This window comes from Pristis pectinata, chromosome 7, assembly GCF_009764475.1.
Source record: "Pristis pectinata isolate sPriPec2 chromosome 7, sPriPec2.1.pri, whole genome shotgun sequence".
In the NCBI taxonomy this organism is placed as follows: domain Eukaryota; kingdom Metazoa; phylum Chordata; class Chondrichthyes; order Rhinopristiformes; family Pristidae; genus Pristis; species Pristis pectinata.
The window spans coordinates 49,370,456-49,387,242 of NC_067411.1; the positions used below are offsets into that span (position 1 = coordinate 49,370,456).

Consider the following 16,787-nt stretch of genomic DNA (forward strand, 5'->3'; position numbering starts at 1 on the left):
GCACCTGGATATATCCTTGAAGGGCTGGAGGTTGCAATTGGGACAAAGGATTTTGACTTACTGGCATGGATACAATGGGCTGAATGGCTTTTTGCTGTGCCATAACCTTTCTGTGATTCTGTGGCTTATAAAATTCTGTTCAAAGTTACATGCCTATCTGAGCTTTCACCCTGAGGTTGGGGGTAATATAGGACTTGCTACCACAAGGATAAGTAAATAAGCAAAAGTGCTTTAATGGGAAATTCTAGGTAAGCACAGGAGGGAGGAAGAAACAGATGGAAAAGAGGATGGCTCTAGATGGAGGAGGATTGGTGGAGACTCGTGCGAAGCAGAGGCAAGCTGGGCTGGCTGGCTAGGAGTTGTGTTATATATTGTATATAACTAATCAGGACGAGTAGCATCTGCTGTGGGGAAAGTATCTGAACTATGGTTCTCACAGACAGATGAAACGCCAGTGTAATTTGGTGGTACAATGTTTTGCCTTTTGTGGTTGACTATTGGCAATATCCTTTCTGAGAACTTGGTGGCTGGGCCATTCCCCAACAGTTTATGGAGTGGTGAGAAATGAAACATAGTATCTTTGTGAGTGGAAGTAACTGAGAACCATTGTGAGTGGATGCTGATTGAACTGCATGTGACTTTAATCAGGCATGACTCTGTGATTTTAAAGCAATCAGTTACCAAGAGGAAGTCAGGGTCTCTACTTGGTCAGCAAAGGCCAGTTAGCAACACAAACCAGGGACTGGGTTCAGATCCCAGTCTTTGCTCCAATTACAAGCAGGTTTTTGCACGGTGAGAAATTAAGAGGAGAAATTAACTGAACTAGTCCTGCTTCTGCAAAGTTGATTATATGTTAGCCTATCACAGAGCAGTGTGATCTCACAGGGACCTTGATCTTCATTCAGGGGTTAGGAGTTCTCTAATGGTGGATACAGTTGCTGAGAGGGCTAGATTTTGGGGCACTCTGTGACTCAGGGATGTGGGGATTGGACAGGAATGTAAACTTGAGGCTGAGGGCCAGCTGCAATTTTACTGAAGGGTTGAGCAGGCTGGAAGGACCAATGGCCTACTCCTGCTCCTACTTATCTTCTTGTGAAAGAAATTGTTATTTTAGTCTCTAACCTAGTCTTGACTAATGGAAGGAAGTAATATGCAGTGAACATCATAATGAGAAAGTCCTTTCAAAGTACTCTTAAGAATGATGTATAAGAAAATGGTATATTTTTATAGTGTGGATGGCCATGAGACTGAACTGGGTCAGTTGTGCATCATAGAATTCGGCCAGTGGGCATTCCCATTGATTTTGGTGGATCCCATAATGCTAGATTCATTGTCAGAAAATGCTGCTGCAGGCATGGTTTATCCCTTTACTTCTTTTAATTCACCTTTTTTGGTTTGTTTGGTGGATCCCATAATGCTAGATTCATTGTCAGAAAATGCTGCTGCAGGCATGGTTTATCCCTTTACTTCTTTTAATTCACCTTTTTTGGTTTGCAGTTGTGAGGTGAGAAGGAAACACGGCATCCCACTACAAAATGATGGCCTGCATTACAGTCACTGATGTGGACACCGGGCCAAGCCCACCCCAAAACGGAGACCTACATCAGAGCCCACAGGCACCAAAGCAGACTGGAACAGGGCTGAAGGTTAACCTTTATCCTATCCCTGGCAAACCCGAGAACAACTGCTTAACCTTTCCACCGGGTGAATATGTTGCAGAAGAGATCTGTGTGGCTGCTGCCAAAGCCTGTGGTGAGTACACTTCTGATATTTTCCCTGTATGTACTTGCATGGCGTTTTTGTCTCATTGGATTGGGTTTCTTAAATAACACTGACTGAAACTTTTATGCTATGATAGACTTGCTAATGTCTCTCTCAGAAACAACCAGTGCTGAGGGAGATTCCATACTCCACTTTTGTAAATTCAGAATGATCCTTTGCCAACACCTGTACCATTTGTTGTCTAGAAATAAGAGTTATAGTGTCGTATGTACAGCACTGAAACGGGCCCTGCACTCCAAGATGCCCGTCTAAGCTGGTGCCATTTGCCTGTGTTTGGCCCATATCCCTCTCAACCTTTCCTATCCATGTACCTGTCGAACTATCTTTTAAGTGTTCTTACTGTACCTGCCCCAACCACTTCCTCAGGCAGCTCGGTCCATATACGCACCATCCTCTGCCTGAAGAAGTTACCACTCAGGTCCCTTCTAAATCTTTCCCTTCTCATCTTAAACCTATGCCCTCTAGTTTTTGATTCCCTTTCCCAGGAAAACTGAGTGCATTCACCCTATCTATGCCCCTCATGATTTTATACACCTCTATAAGGTCACCCTCATTCTCCTACGTTGCAGTGAATAAAGTCCTAGCCTGCCCAACCTCTCCCTATCACTCAGGCCCTCCATTCCTGGCAACATTCTCGTAGATCTTCTTTGCACTGTTTCCAGCTTAATGACGTCTTTCCTATGAGAGGGTAACCAAAACTATGCTCCAGGAGCGGCCTTACCAACGTCTTGTACATCTGCAACTGCAACTCTTACAATACAGTACTGGTTAGTGCACATCAGTTACTATGTAATGGGGTACAGTACGAGTGGATAGTATCAGTGGGTTTAAGTCTGTTACTGTGAAACATGGGAACAGTTTTTTCACTGTATAACATAGGTACAGGTGTAACATGGTAACAGTACTGGTGGCTATGGGTCTGTCACTGCATAACACGGGTAGAGTACTGTTGGGTACAAGTCTGTAATTGTATAACTATATAATATGGGGGTACAGATGTGTCACTGTATAACAAAGGTACAGTACTAGTAGACACAGGTCTGTCACTTTATAGCACTGGAGCGTGGTACTGGTGGGGACATATCTGTGGCTGTATCATCCAGGGCACATAAGTGATAGGTACAGGTCCATTACTGTACAACACCAGGGTTTAATACTGGTGGGTATAAGTCTGAAACTATATAGCACTGAAATACAGTGCTAATGGGTACAGGTCTGACACTGTATAACATTGGGTACATCTCTAGTGAGGATAGGTGTATACATGTGTCTGTCACTTTATTACATGGGGTACAGTATTGATGGGGATGGATCTGTCACAGTATATTATGGGTGAACAGCATAGGAGAGCACAGGTCTCTTGTTGGCACCATATGTTATTTCAATGAGCTCTTTTAAAGAGTTGTCACATGCACATTGGACTATAAGATCCTTTGATTTACCATCCCTGCCCCAGTCTCCTTCCCAGAAATTACTCTAATTGGAGACAGGAACCTGAGGGATTCCCAGATAAAGATGATGCTGCAAAGTTCAGTGGTTATTGAGGCTGGGTAGGGTGAAAGGGAAATCATCTAGCCTCCTAACTTAGGGTAGTAGGAAATATTAGTCCTCTGAGAAAGTGTGAACAGTTGGCTCTTTCAAAAAGAAAACCTTGCTCTTACACATGCTTTCCTAATGGCCTGGTGTGTGGTTTTAAAGTTTATCTCTGAACCTATTCTGCCTCAGACACCACAGCATCCTGGTGACATGTGACTCTTGATCAGACCTCTCAAATAAAAAACCTTGTCATCATGCCAATCAGCAGGAGCCTCAAGTGCATTTAAAGTGAAGAAAAGGACAGCACAGTGGCTTAACAGCTAGTGCAGCTCCAGTGAGCTGGGCTCAATCCTACTGGAAACATTCAGGCAACAGAAAATCACAGTCAATGTTTCAGATTGATGGCCTTCCATCAGTTCTGAAATGTTGATGCTGTTTCTTTCTCCACAGCCTGAACTGAAGAGCATTTCCTACATTCTCTGTTCTACGGGAGATGTTGAGATTGTTGGCAGCACCAAACATAGTGCACTGGAGTTGTGGTGAGTTGAGTAGCGAGGGGGTGGCTAGTGTTGACTGAGGTAGCAGATAGGCAGTGAAGGAACAGCGAGGAGGCAGTGAGTGGAGCAGTGTGAACTGTGGCATTTGTGTCTTTGAACATGACTCGAAATGGCAGTACTTGGTAATATGGAGTTAGAATGTGTAATTTTTTAATTTGTTTATGAGAGGTGGGTGTCAGTGGCAATGCTGACTTCTAAAGCCCATCCCTAGTTGCCTTTGAACTGAGTTAAGCATCAACCACATTGGTGGGTCTGAAGTTACACTTGGCCAGACCAGGTAAGGATGGCAGATTTCCAGAATGGCAGTGAATCAGACTGTTTTTAATGAGAATCCATTTTATCATTGCTAATAAGATTAGTTTTATTTTTCTAATTCCAGGCTTGCTTAAATTCCCTAGCAGCCATGGGGGCTTTTGAACTCACGGCTGTGAATTAATGGCCCAGAATTGTGGCTGCTTGTCCAGTAACTTAACCAATGCATCACATGATAAAGGATCCTTCTGAACAGAGCCAACCATGGCCGATTCAAACAGGACCCGAGCCAGCTACAGCCAATACAGTCCTGATGCCAACTGACCACAGCCAAGCCAAACCAAACCTGGCCTGAGCCAGCCGTGGCCAATCTAAACTTGTTCCCATTCAGCCATGGCCAAACTGAACCTCATTTCAGCCAACTGCAGCCAATCCAAACTCAACCTGAGCCAAGTAATTCCCATCTAAACCTAATCCCAGCCAACCATGGCCAATCGGAATTTGACCAATGTCAACAACAGTCAATCCAAACCCAACCCGACCCAACCTCAGCCAATCTCAACCCAACCAGAGCTGACCACAGGTAACCTGAACCAGTCCCCCAGCCAACCAGGGCCAATCCAAGCCAGATATAGCCAATCCAAAGTTCATCAAAACCCACAGCAGCCAATTCAGGCCCAATGAGAGATGACCACAGCCATTCCAACTCCTACAAGAACCATCCATAGCCAATCCAAACCTGACCCAAACACACTTATGGCCAATCCAAACTAACTATTATTATGTGTTATTACGTAGTTATGATAAAGAACTACAGTTCTCAGCAGGCAATGCAAGGGGTCACATGGGGGAACAGGAAGTGGCTGGAAAGAGCGGGAAAAGCAGCTAGCCTGTCTGTTGCAAGTCTGTTGCAGCCTGTTGTTGTTTTGTTGTTTTAAGAAATGTTCAGATGTTAAACCCACGCCAAGTTGGTCACGTGATGAAGAACAATCATAACATGGTGTCAGAAGTTGGTGTGAGGTCTGAACAAGGAAAGTAAATGAATACTGTGTGCAATTGAGAAAGAGACTCAGTGAGTACAAAAGAAAAGCTGTAAAAAGATGGAGAAAAAGCCAGCCGGTGTGGCAAAGGAGCACATTGTTCCTGAAGTTCAGTAGTCACCGGATTTGCCTAGAGAGATTCAGGTGAGAGGCCGAGGGTTCCCATTATGGATAAGCTAAGTCCTCCCAAGCCTATGCAGTTTACTGGCAATCTAGCCGATAATTGGAAACGTTTCAAGCAGCAATTCAACATATATTTAGATGCTAGTGGAGTGGGAAGGAACAATGAGAAATTGAAAGCGTCTATTTTTCTGCACATTATTGGCGAAGATGCTTTGGATATCTATAACAGCTTTCAAATTGATGAGGCAGCTTTTGAGTTGGGCACCTTGATGGAAAAATTTGAGGAGCATTTTATACCAAGTAAAAACATCACATTTGAGAGAGAAATTCTTTTCCTATGACCAGAAACAAGGTGTTAGCTTCGACCAATACCTAGCTGAGCTTCACACACTGAGTAAGTCTTGTGAATTTGGAGATTTGAGAAACTCACTAGTTAAAAACAGAATAGTTTGTGGAATTCCAGATAATGGACTCAGAGAAAGACTGTTGCGTGAAAAAGATTTGACCCTGGAAAAGGCAGTGAATATCTGTAGGTCAGCAGAAACCACACGAGCACAAGCTAAGGAGCTGCACAGGGCAGACACAACAGTACATGCTGTGAAAACAGAGAAGCAGCTCCCAAGGCGTTTCTGAAAGCAACAGCAAATCAAAGAGGAAGGCTTAAACAGCAAATCAAAGGGAAAGGCTCAAACAGCAAATGCAGCAGATGTGGAGGTAAACACATTCCAAAGATGTGCCCTGCTTATGGGAAGTCCTGAAATAGCTGTGGGAAGAAGAATCACTTTGCAAGGTGCTTTAAAGCTGGGGCTAACAAGAGAAAGGTGCACACAGTTGATGAGAAAATGGAGGAATTCTTTGTAGATTCTGTACAGACTGTGGCTGCTGGTAAAACAGAATGGATTGTTCCAGTAACTGTGAATGAGACAGTAATTCCATTCAAGCTTGACACCGGAGCTCAAGCAAATCTGTTATCCATGGATGATTATAAGACTCTCACAGTAAAGAGTAGGATTTACCCTGTGAAGTTAAAAGTGACAGGCTACACTGGAGAGAAGGTTCCAGTAAAAGGGGGCTGTATGGTGACCTTTAAGCACAAAGGACAGCACTTAAATTCACAGCTACTGATTGTAGAAAAGAGAGTACATCCAATATTAGGTCTGAGTGCATGTGAAAAGCTCAACCTAGTGAAAAGAGTTTTCATAGTAGCTTCACATACCAAAGATGACCACACAACGCTCATGGAAGAGTATGCAGATGTCTTGGAGGGGCTCGGATGCTTACCTGGTGTACACAAAATTCACATAGATGAGGCAGTGGCTCCTGTTGTCCATGCATGCAGGAAAGTTCCATTTCAACTTAGAGATAAACTTAAACAAGAATTAGTACGCGTGGAACGAATGAATGTCATACAGAAAATTGAAGAACCAACAGATTGGGTGAGTTCACTGGTCATTGTGCAAAAGAAAAATGGAGCATTGCGGATATGTCTAGACCTAAGAGATCTCAATAAAGCCATCAAGAGAGAGCATTTTAAATTCCCAACACGGGAGGAGGTCATGTCCCGGTTTTCAGGTGCCAAATGGTTTAGCAAGCTCGACGCATCATCTGGATTTTGGCAGATGAAGCTGGATGAGGCAAGTTCAAGACTGTGCACTTTTAACACACCACACGGAAGATATTGTTATCTTCAGCTGCCATATGGGATCCTGTCCACACCAGAAGTCTACCATAAGACCATCCATGTGATTTTTGAGGGCATACCTGGTGTCAAGACCATGATGGATGACATCATCGTCTGGGGGTCCACCAAGGAGGAACATGATACTCGACTGAGGCAAGTGCTTGACATGACCAGGAATGTCAATTTGAAATTAAATAATGAGAAATATGAGTTTGGTGTGAAGACACTGACCTTCTTAGGAGATGTCATATCTGAAGAGGGAGTGAAGCCTGACCCAAGAAAGACGTCAGCCATTAAAAACCTCGAGAGGCCTCAAAACAAAGAGGAGGTGAGATGTTTCTTAGGGATCGTAACTTACCTGGCTAAGTTCATCCTTCGACTGTCAACAGTGTCAGCACTACTCAGGCCACTCCTTGAGCAACAAAATGAATGGATTTGGTCTCATGAGCAGGAAAAGTGTTTCCAGACGTTGAAAAGGGTCCTAACTGAAGAGCCCGTGCTGAAGTTTTATGATCCGGAAAAGTGTGTCAGGATATCAGCTGATGTACCCCAGCACGGCCTTGGATCAGTACTACTGCAGCAGCATGATGGCAAATGGCAACCTGTGGCCTATGCATCAAGGGCTTTAACAAGTGCGGAAGCCAACTATGCACAAATAGAGAAAGAGCTTCTCGCCACTACATATGCATGTGTTCCATCAGACATCTATGGGCAAGCTATTGAAGTGGAGACAGACCATAAATCATTGGTCTCAATTATGTCCAAACCACTGAATGATTGTCCCATGAGGATACAGCGCATGTTGCTAAGGCTGCAGAAATATGATGTGAAGATGATCTACACACCAGTAAAATATATGTTTGCTGCTGATGCTCTGTCTCAAGCAGTCGACAAGACAGAAAAAAGTGACCAACAGGTTAATGCAGATATGCAAGCCTATGTTGACATGATAGTCACCTCTCTTCCAGTATCTCCGGATAGAACAGAGCGGATTAGGAAAGCAGCAGAGGCAGAAGAAACAATGAAAGTACACAAGGATACAATGTGGAAAGGATGGCCAGCAGCAAAGGATGACTGTCCAGTGTGTATTTGGGATTATTGGGCATGCAGAGCTGAATTGTCAGTAGTGAAAGATATGGTTTTCAAAGTGAACAGGTTTGTGATTCCAGTGTCACTACACAAGAAGATGCTCCAGAAGATACACAAAGGGCACCTTGGGGAAGAAAAATGTAAAGGTAGAGCACATGAAGTGATGTACTGGCCAAGAATGAACCAAGACATCAGCCGGACCACTGCTTCATGTAAAATATGCCTTACCTACAGACCAAAGCAGCAAGCAGAACCACTTACACCTGCGAAAACAAGTATCAGACCAAAAAGGACCATAAAACCACCTCAGAGACTGATTGAAAGCTGCTGAGTGGACAAGGGTTCTTGGCAGGTTTATAAAGACAAAGTATTGTGTTTGTTTTTTCTTTAAAGGGGGAAGATGTGTTATTATGTAGTTATAATAAAGAACTACAGTTCCCAGCAGGCAATGCAAGGGGTCATAGGGGAAACAGGAAGTGGCTGGAAAGGGTAGGAAAAGCCAGCCAGCCTGTCTGTTGTAAGTCTGTGCAGTTTGTTGTTTTAATAAATGTTCAGATGTCAAACCCATGCCAAGTTTGTCTCGTGATGAAGAACAAACATATAACACTAACCATCTGGATCAAGTCCAGGAACTTGTAATTTATTTGATACCCGACTCAACTATTGGAAACCAGCCCAGCCCTGCACTTTGGAAACTTCTTTTTCATGCCTTTACTGACAGAGACCTACGGAAAGATGCAAGTACTCATCTCTGTTAATATCCTTATCATTCTTTCTGGATGTGAAACTTGGGTGACTTAAATTGGTAAATTTGTTTATTATTGTCACGTCTACTGAAGTACAGTGGAAAAACTTTGTTTTGCATGCTGTCCACACAGGTCATTTCATCACATCATCGCATTGATGTAGTACAAGGGAAAACAATAACAGAATGCAGAATAAAGTGTTACAGTTAGAGAAAGTGCAGTACAGGCAAACAATAACGTGCAAGACCATAACGAGGTAGATTTGTGAGGTTGATTTTGTCTTATTGTACTAGGGGACCATTCAATAGCCTTGTACTAGCAGGATCGAAGCTGTCCTTAAGCCTGGTGGTACGTGCTTTCGGACTTTTGTATCTTCTGCCCAATGGGAGGGAGGAAGAAGAGAGAATGTCCAGGTTGGGTGAGGTCTTTGATTATTTTGGCTGCTTTACTGAGGTAGCGAGAAGTGTAGACAGAGTCCATAGAAGGGAGGCTGTTTTCCGTGATGAGCTGAGCTATGTCCACAACTTTCTACAGTGTCTTGCAATCTCGGGCAGAGCAGTTGCCATACCAAGATTTATCTAAACCAAACCACCCAAGAGTCTTGGAAAGGTACCACTAACAATGCCTCTGAAAATTCCTCTACAACAAGTTGGGAGGCCACTGTATCAATAATTGTGTTTTCGTCAAAGCCAATGTTGTCAGCACTGAAGCAATGATTGTCACACGTTAATTCTGCTGGACAGGACACTCGCTCCATTCTCCATACAAGTTTTATACTTCCAGCTCAGTCACACTAGACATCCTTGTACACTGATGGCATACCTTTTAAAAACAAAATAGACAGACAACATGAACTGAGGAGAGTTTTCCAGCAATTGGTCTCTAACTGCCACAACCTACATTGAGCAGGAATCTGCTTTAAAACGAAGCATCTTGTCTTTGAAGCTGCGAAGAGAGGATGGAAAGAAAAAGAAAAGGAATCCTGACAAATGGGTAGTTCTCCAACATGGAAACCTCTTCAACAATGTATTTTTTTTAATATAAAGGTCAAGAGAGGGCAAAAGGCCAGAAGGGGATGTCCAAGAGTCTTTTAAAAGGTCGGGAGAGATCAAAAGAGAAACCTCTGCAGTTTATAGGAGGGATGTGTGAATCTCACATGCCCAATAGAATCACCTCAGCTCTATCAGTGAATCTTGGTGGAGATGATCATCAAATTAATGGATTGGCCACATTCGGGACACTGGAGAAAATATCACTGCAGTTTTTTGAAATAGCAGCATGAGTTCCTTTCTGTCCATCTAAGGAAGCAGATAGTTTAACAGCTTCTCTGAAAGACACCACCTCTGATAGAGTGGTACACCCTCAGTGTATTGCTAGAGCATTAGTCAAGATTTTTGTATTCTCGTTTCTGAGGTGGGACCAGAACCTGGAATCTTCAGACTCAGCCAAGTGTGTTACCAAGTGCTACAAGATTCTACAAGCATTGACACCATTTGAAGCTCCTTTTCTGAGATGTGATCAATCATCATAGCACACACTTTTGGATGTAACAAAATACTTGTATGAGAAAAATAAGAGGCATCTAATGATGGCAGTTATGATCTTAAGTTAAGCAGTCATGGGGTGAAGTTTCAAATGTAAAAATCATTAAACAGATGAAAATTACGATTTGTATCAATACACCTATGGTGCTTTCCCCCAAATGAATTTTCTAACATAATGGCTGTTAGACAAGGATGTATGTGCTAGGAGTTTCCCAGATCTAACACTCATCTGTGTTTTTGTAAAAGGGAATGGAAAGTACACATTAATGGTTTCAAGGAACTCTTGTCTTTTCTCATGGGAAATACAACTAATGAGAATCGATAGGTCTCTTTCTGCTCAGGCTCCTTTTTTTCTCCTCTTTTTTTTTCTCCATGTCTCACCTTCCTCCCCTCCTTGCCTCCAACTCCAATGAAATCCCTGAATTTATCACTTGGTCACAATTCCAGATGGCTTATTGCTCGCCAGCATTTTATCCAGCAATAATGGCCGAGATGTGCATTGTCGCTAACTGCTTGGCAAAGCTCTTCTCCCTCTGGTGAATCCTGCACAATTAATTCTACAAGCAAAAGCAAGACTGGCTCGCAGCCAAGACAGGACAGAGTCAGTTATTGTGAGCCAAAAAACTATGCTTTGATATCTTCAGCATCAAAATTAGGCATGAGGTTTACTTTGCTGCACTGATATCTCCATGTGTGAGGTATGAGCATTGCCAAGGTCTGTTTTGGTAGCGAGAATGTAGAGGCTCAGGACAAAGATTGCTACTCGCCCTACTGTCAATTTATTCTGATTCACCTGCACATCAGCTGCACGTATCCCGGATCAGTGTTCAGACTGAAGAACAGTCTTTGATTGAATAAGTAAGCAGACTTGTTGGTTGTAAGAAACTCTTCTGTTCATCACTACCTTGTAAATGAATAACTGGTTTCTCAAGCTGCAGCTGCTTTTGCATCTCCCCGTCCTGACCCCCACAACCCCAAGTCCCAGACTGAGCCAGAGACCTAACTTTTTCCCAGGATCTCATTCAGCCAGAGGCCTCTGACTCCATTCCTGTAATCATCTGCCAACATTTGCCTCCAGTGATCTAGCTGACACCCCACAGCTGTCCTTGATGATCTGCCAACTCTTCAGAACCCTCCCACCTCCCACCCTGATCCTCTCCACAGTCCCTTCCCACCATCTATTTTCACCTCATAATAAACGAAAGGTTTCTCCCCTTGTAGGTTGTGCAACTGCTAGGATAACTCTAGTGTCTTGAGGGACTATGCAACATATTTCATAATCCCATGTGTGGACACACTTTATCATCCCATTGTAGTGGTTACTACCGCAGAATGAACACAAGACACTAGTCGTAGAGTTTCAGAACAGAATTGGTTTATTTTCCCGCCTTGCACGGGCCTTTTAAGAGAGCCTGTTCCCGCCCACTCAAAACGGCAATGATGTATACACCACGTCATCAAACCTTACCTGCGCGTGGGTTCTCCCTGTCGCTCGAGGAAGACGAAGGCCCACCGCCATCTTGGGCCTCGCCGCTTCAACGACACGCGACCCGACCGCCGAGCTGGTTCGCTTGCTCGGACGGTGAGTCACTACACAACCCCGCCCCCAGAACCGGCGATACGGTCCCCAAGGTCTGTGGGCTGTGTTAGCCGCTGCTTAGGAGGTCAGCCTCTGCGTCGCGGTGCTGGAACCTCGACTGGTTGTTGTAGATCTAAATGGGCTGGTTTGAGGCGGTCCGTCGTGAAGACCTGCTCCTTGCCCCCAGTGTCCAAACTAAAAGTGGACCCATTATTCCTGATGACTCGGAACGGCCCCTCATGTGGTCATTGCAACGGTGCCCGAGGTGTGCCCCTGCGAACAAAAACAAACCTACAGTCTCGTAGTTCTTTGGGCTTACAGGACAGGGCTTGACTGTGCCGCGAAGTGGGAATCGGGGCCAAGTTGCTGAGCCTCTCGCGCAGTCTTTGCAGGACTGCCGTGGGTTGTTCCCCTTGGTCCCGAAGGGAGGGTATGAAATCCCCTGGGACGACCAGGGGGGTACCGTACACGAATTCAGCTGACGAAGCATGGAGGTCTTCTTTGGGGCAGTGTGTATGCCGAGCAGGACCCAAGGCAGTTCGTCGACCCAGTTAGGACCCTGTAGGTGGGCCATCAGGGCTGATTTCATATAGCGGTGGAAATGTTCCACTAACCTGTTTGATTGAGGGTGGTAGGCCGTGGTGGTGTGCAGCTGCGTCCCCAGCATGTTCGCTAATGCAGACCAGAGGCTGGAGGTAAATTGGGTGCCTCTGTCTGAGGTGATGTGAGCTAGAACACCAAAACGTGAGATCCAAGTTGTGAGCAGCGCTCGGGCACAGGAATCAGTCGTGATGTCAGATAGAGAGGTTGCCTCTGGCCACCTCGTGAACCGGTCAACGATGGTAAGGAGGTCCCGGGCCCCTCTTGAAACCGGCAGAGGGCCTACGAGGTCGACGTGGATGTGGTCGAACCTTCTACGGGTAGGCTCGAACTGCTGTGGCGGGACCTTGGTGTGTCGTTGGATTTTCGATGTCTGGCAGTGTTGACAAGTCCTGGCCCACTCCCTGACCTGTTTGCGCAGGCCATGCCAGACAAACTTGCTGGCGACCAGCCGGACAGTTGATCTGATGGACGGGTGTGCCAACCCATGTATCGAATCGAAAACGCATTTCCGCCAGGCTGCAGGAACTATAGGACGGGGTTGACCTGTTGCGATGTCGCAAAGGAGGGTCTGCTGACCAGGACCAACTAAGAAATCTTGGAGCTGCAGGCCCGAGATTGCGGTTTTGTAGCTGGGCAGTTCGTCGTCGACTTGCTGTGCGTCAGCCAGGGCCTTGTAGTCGATACCCAGGGACAGGCTGTGGATGGTTGGTCTGGAAAGTGCGTCAGCAACGACATTGTCCTTCCCGGAGACATGTTGGACATCCATTGTGAATTCAGAAATGTAGGACAAATGTCTCCGCTGACGAGCTGACCAGGGATCAGAGGCTTTGCAGAAGGCGAAGGACAAAGGCTTATGGTCAGTGAAGGCGGTGAAAAGCCTGCCTTCCAAAAAGTACCGGAAATGCCAGACCGCCAGGTACAGCGCTAGAAGTTCCCAATCAAAAGCGCTGTATTTCAGTTCGGATGGTCTAAGGTGCCTGCTGAAAAATGCCAAGGGTTGCCAACTGCCTTCAATTAGTTGTTCCAGTACCCCGCCAACCGCAGTGTTGGATGCATCCACTGTGAGGGCGGTTGGGACTTCTGTCCTAGGGTGTACAAGCATCGTGGCGTCTGCCAGGGCGTCCTTGGCCTTAACAAAGGCAGCCGCAGCCTCGTCGTTTCAGGCGATGTCCTTGCCCTTGCCAGACATCAGCGAGAACAAAGGGCGCAGGATACGGGCTGCTGCAGGGATGAACCGATGGTAAAAGTTGACCATCCCCAGGAATTCCTGCAGGCCTTTGACTGTGTTGGGATGGGCAAAATGGCGGATAGCGTCCGCCTTGGCAGGTAGGGGTGTTGCTCCGTTGCTGGTGATTCTGTGGCTGAGGAAATCGATAGAGTCAAGCCCGAATTGGCACTTGGCCGGGTTGATCGTGAGGCCGAAATCACGGAGACGGGAATGCAGTTGGTGGAGGTGGGAAAGGTGTTCTTGGCGGTCACAGCTGGCAATTAGTATGTCATCTAAGTAAAAGAACACGAAGTCCAGGTTTCGGCCTACCACGTCCGTCAGCCACTGGAACGTCTGCGCGGCGTTCTTAAATCCGAACCCCATTCGAAGGAACTCGAAGAGGCCGAATGGAGTGATAATCGCAGTTTTGGGGACGTCGTCCAGGTGGACCGGGATTTGGTGGTATCCCCGAATGAGGTCCACCTTGGAGAAGATGCAGGCCCCATGTAGGTTGACTGCGAAGTCTTGGATGTGAGGGATGGGGTAGCGGTCTGGGGTGGTAGCGTCATTCAGCCTGCGATAGTTGCCACAGGGCCTCCACCCACCGGTGGCTTTGGGGACCATGTGCAGTGGGGAGGCCCAGGGGCTGTCTGACCTGCGAACAATCCCCAGCTCCTCCGTGCGACGGAACTCTTCTTTTGCCAGGCAGAGCTTGTCTTGGAGGTAGTCGTCATGCTCAGGCATGAAGTGGTGGCCCTGTGGTAATGATGTGGTGTTGCACCCCGTGTTTGGGCATAGAATTCATAAACTGAGGTGCCAAAACTGATGGGAATTCGGCTAGGAGCTTGGTGAACTCGTTGCCGGACAGGAAAATGGAGTCCAAGCGCGGGGCTGGTAGGCTGGTTTCTCCCAGGGGGTAGGTCTGGAAGGTTCTGGAGTGGACTAGCCGTTTCCCCCACAGGTCGACTAACAGGTTGTGGGCCCGAAGGAAATCGGCTCCTAGGAGTGGTCGGGCGACGGTGGCAAGGGTGAAGGTCCAGGTGAAACGGCTGCTGCCGAATTGTAACTGAAGCGTACAGGTACCGAAAGTCCGTATCGTTGTGCCATTTGCGGCATTGAGTACCGGATCTTGTTGCCTGCTACTAGTGTCACGGCCGGTCGGGGGCAAAATACTGACGTCTGCTCCAGTATCGACGAGGAAACGCCGCCCGGACTGCTTGTCCCGAACGAATAGGAGGCTTTGTCGGTGGCCAGCCGCCGTAGCTGTTAGCGGCGGCTGGCGCTGGTGTTTCCCTGACTTGCAGGGTGGGCGGCATCGACGGGCCTCCGCACCCCACCTCTGATGGTAGAAACACAGTTGGTTGCCATTGTCGTCGTCTGTGTTTCTGGGGTGTGGTCGCCCAGTTGCTGGGACTGGTTGAGGCGGGCATTGGGCTCGCGGCCTGGCAATTTGGCCGACGGACGAACCGCGCTCACGTTTGGCCTTCCACAGGACATCTGCCCGAGCAGCCACCTCACGTGGGTTGCTGAAATCAGCGCCGGCCAACAGCAGGTGAATGTCATCAGGTAGTCGTTCAAGGAAGGCCTGTTCGAACATTAGGCAGGGCCTGTGTCCCTCGGCCAATACCAGCATCTCATTCATTAGGGCGGATGGGGATCTGTCCCCCAGGCCATCGAGATGAAGCAGGCGGGTGGCGCGCTCACAATGGGAGAGGCCGAAGGTCCGAATCAGAAGGTCTTTGAAAGCCAGGTACTTATCCCCTTCCAGAGAAGACCAGATGAAATCACTAACCTGGGCAGCTGTCTCCTGGTCCAGAGAGCTGACCACATGGTAGTACTTTGTGGAGTCGGAGGTGATCTGCCGAAGGTGGAATTGCGCTTCGGCCTGGTGAAACCAGACGCTGGGACGAAGCGTCCAAAAAGTGGGCAGTTTGAGTGCCACTGTGTTGGATGTTGCGTTGTCGTCCATTGTGCAGGTCCAAAATCTGTTTGGACCGTCAGGGTCACCAATGTAGCAGTTGCTACCGCGGAATGAACACAAGACACTAGTCGTAGAGTTTCAGAACAGAACTGGTTTATTTTCCCGCCTTGTGTGGGCCTTTTAAGAGAGCCTGTTCCCGCCCACTCAAAACGGCAATGACGTATACGCCACGTCATCAAACCTTTCTTGCGCGCGGGTTCTCCCCATCGCTTGGGGAAGACGAAGGCCCACCGCCATCCTGGGCCTCGCCGCTCCAACGATGCGCGACCCGACCGCCGAGCCGGTTCGCTTGCTCGGACGGTGAGTCGCTACACCATCCACTTATTTAGGTAAGCTAACTCAATGGTACATTTCCTATCTGAATTTTTCTGTAATTGCTGCATCAGAACAAATGCAGTAATTGAAGTGGCCAGCTCATAAGTGCAATTGAGTCAAAATCTCTGTCTCCCTGCCCACCTTCTCCCATTGGAGAGTTGCTATATACTGAGGTCTTTATGAGATTCATAGTTTTCATTTAATCACCAGTTTAGAGCCAGCATGAAAGTATTCCTGTCCTTGACTTGGAAATAATGGGGTATGAAAGTCAGAAGGAAGGAAAAGGGGCACTGGTCCTTTTCTTTTTCGTTTTCAAAATGCACACATTAATTGTTGGGTGTTGTATTTATTGTGTAAGTGAATATACCAGGCCTTGTATGACATTTCCCTAATGCTCACCCTGATCCTGTCCGTCACTGCCCTCCATTTACTTCACTGTGGTTCTGGACAGAGCCAAGGAGCCCCGTTCCTTTCTGGAATCTTGTTCAGTCTGAGGCCTCCCACCAGTCAATGGTCAAAGTGCACAAAAATCCCAACGGATCCCTGGTCATGTTACCAGGCATTCAGGCAAGGGAGGGGCGATACCTCACTGGGTGCTGAGGGACTGGCGAGCAGGTATCATAAGTTCACCAGCTCAGCAAGCAGAGAACAACTCTGCCGGTCTGGTGAAGGACAGCAGTTATGGCAGGAACGGCCAGACTGACAATCCACCCTGTGAGCGGAAATAAAATGTTGCAAGGCATCAGTGCAAA

General features: G+C 46.9%; 1 protein-coding gene across 1 annotated transcript in view; it reads left to right on the forward strand.

The window, feature by feature from the left end:
- The window catches only part of LOC127572263 (tyrosine-protein kinase JAK2-like), a 223,318-nt gene that overhangs the window by 110,717 nt on the left and 95,814 nt on the right, over positions 1 to 16,787 (forward strand). Inside the window, 1 exon segment of the mRNA XM_052019271.1 lies at positions 1,498 to 1,752. Within this exon segment, the coding sequence (XP_051875231.1) occupies positions 1,536 to 1,752 (217 nt within the window). The 5' untranslated portion in view covers positions 1,498 to 1,535.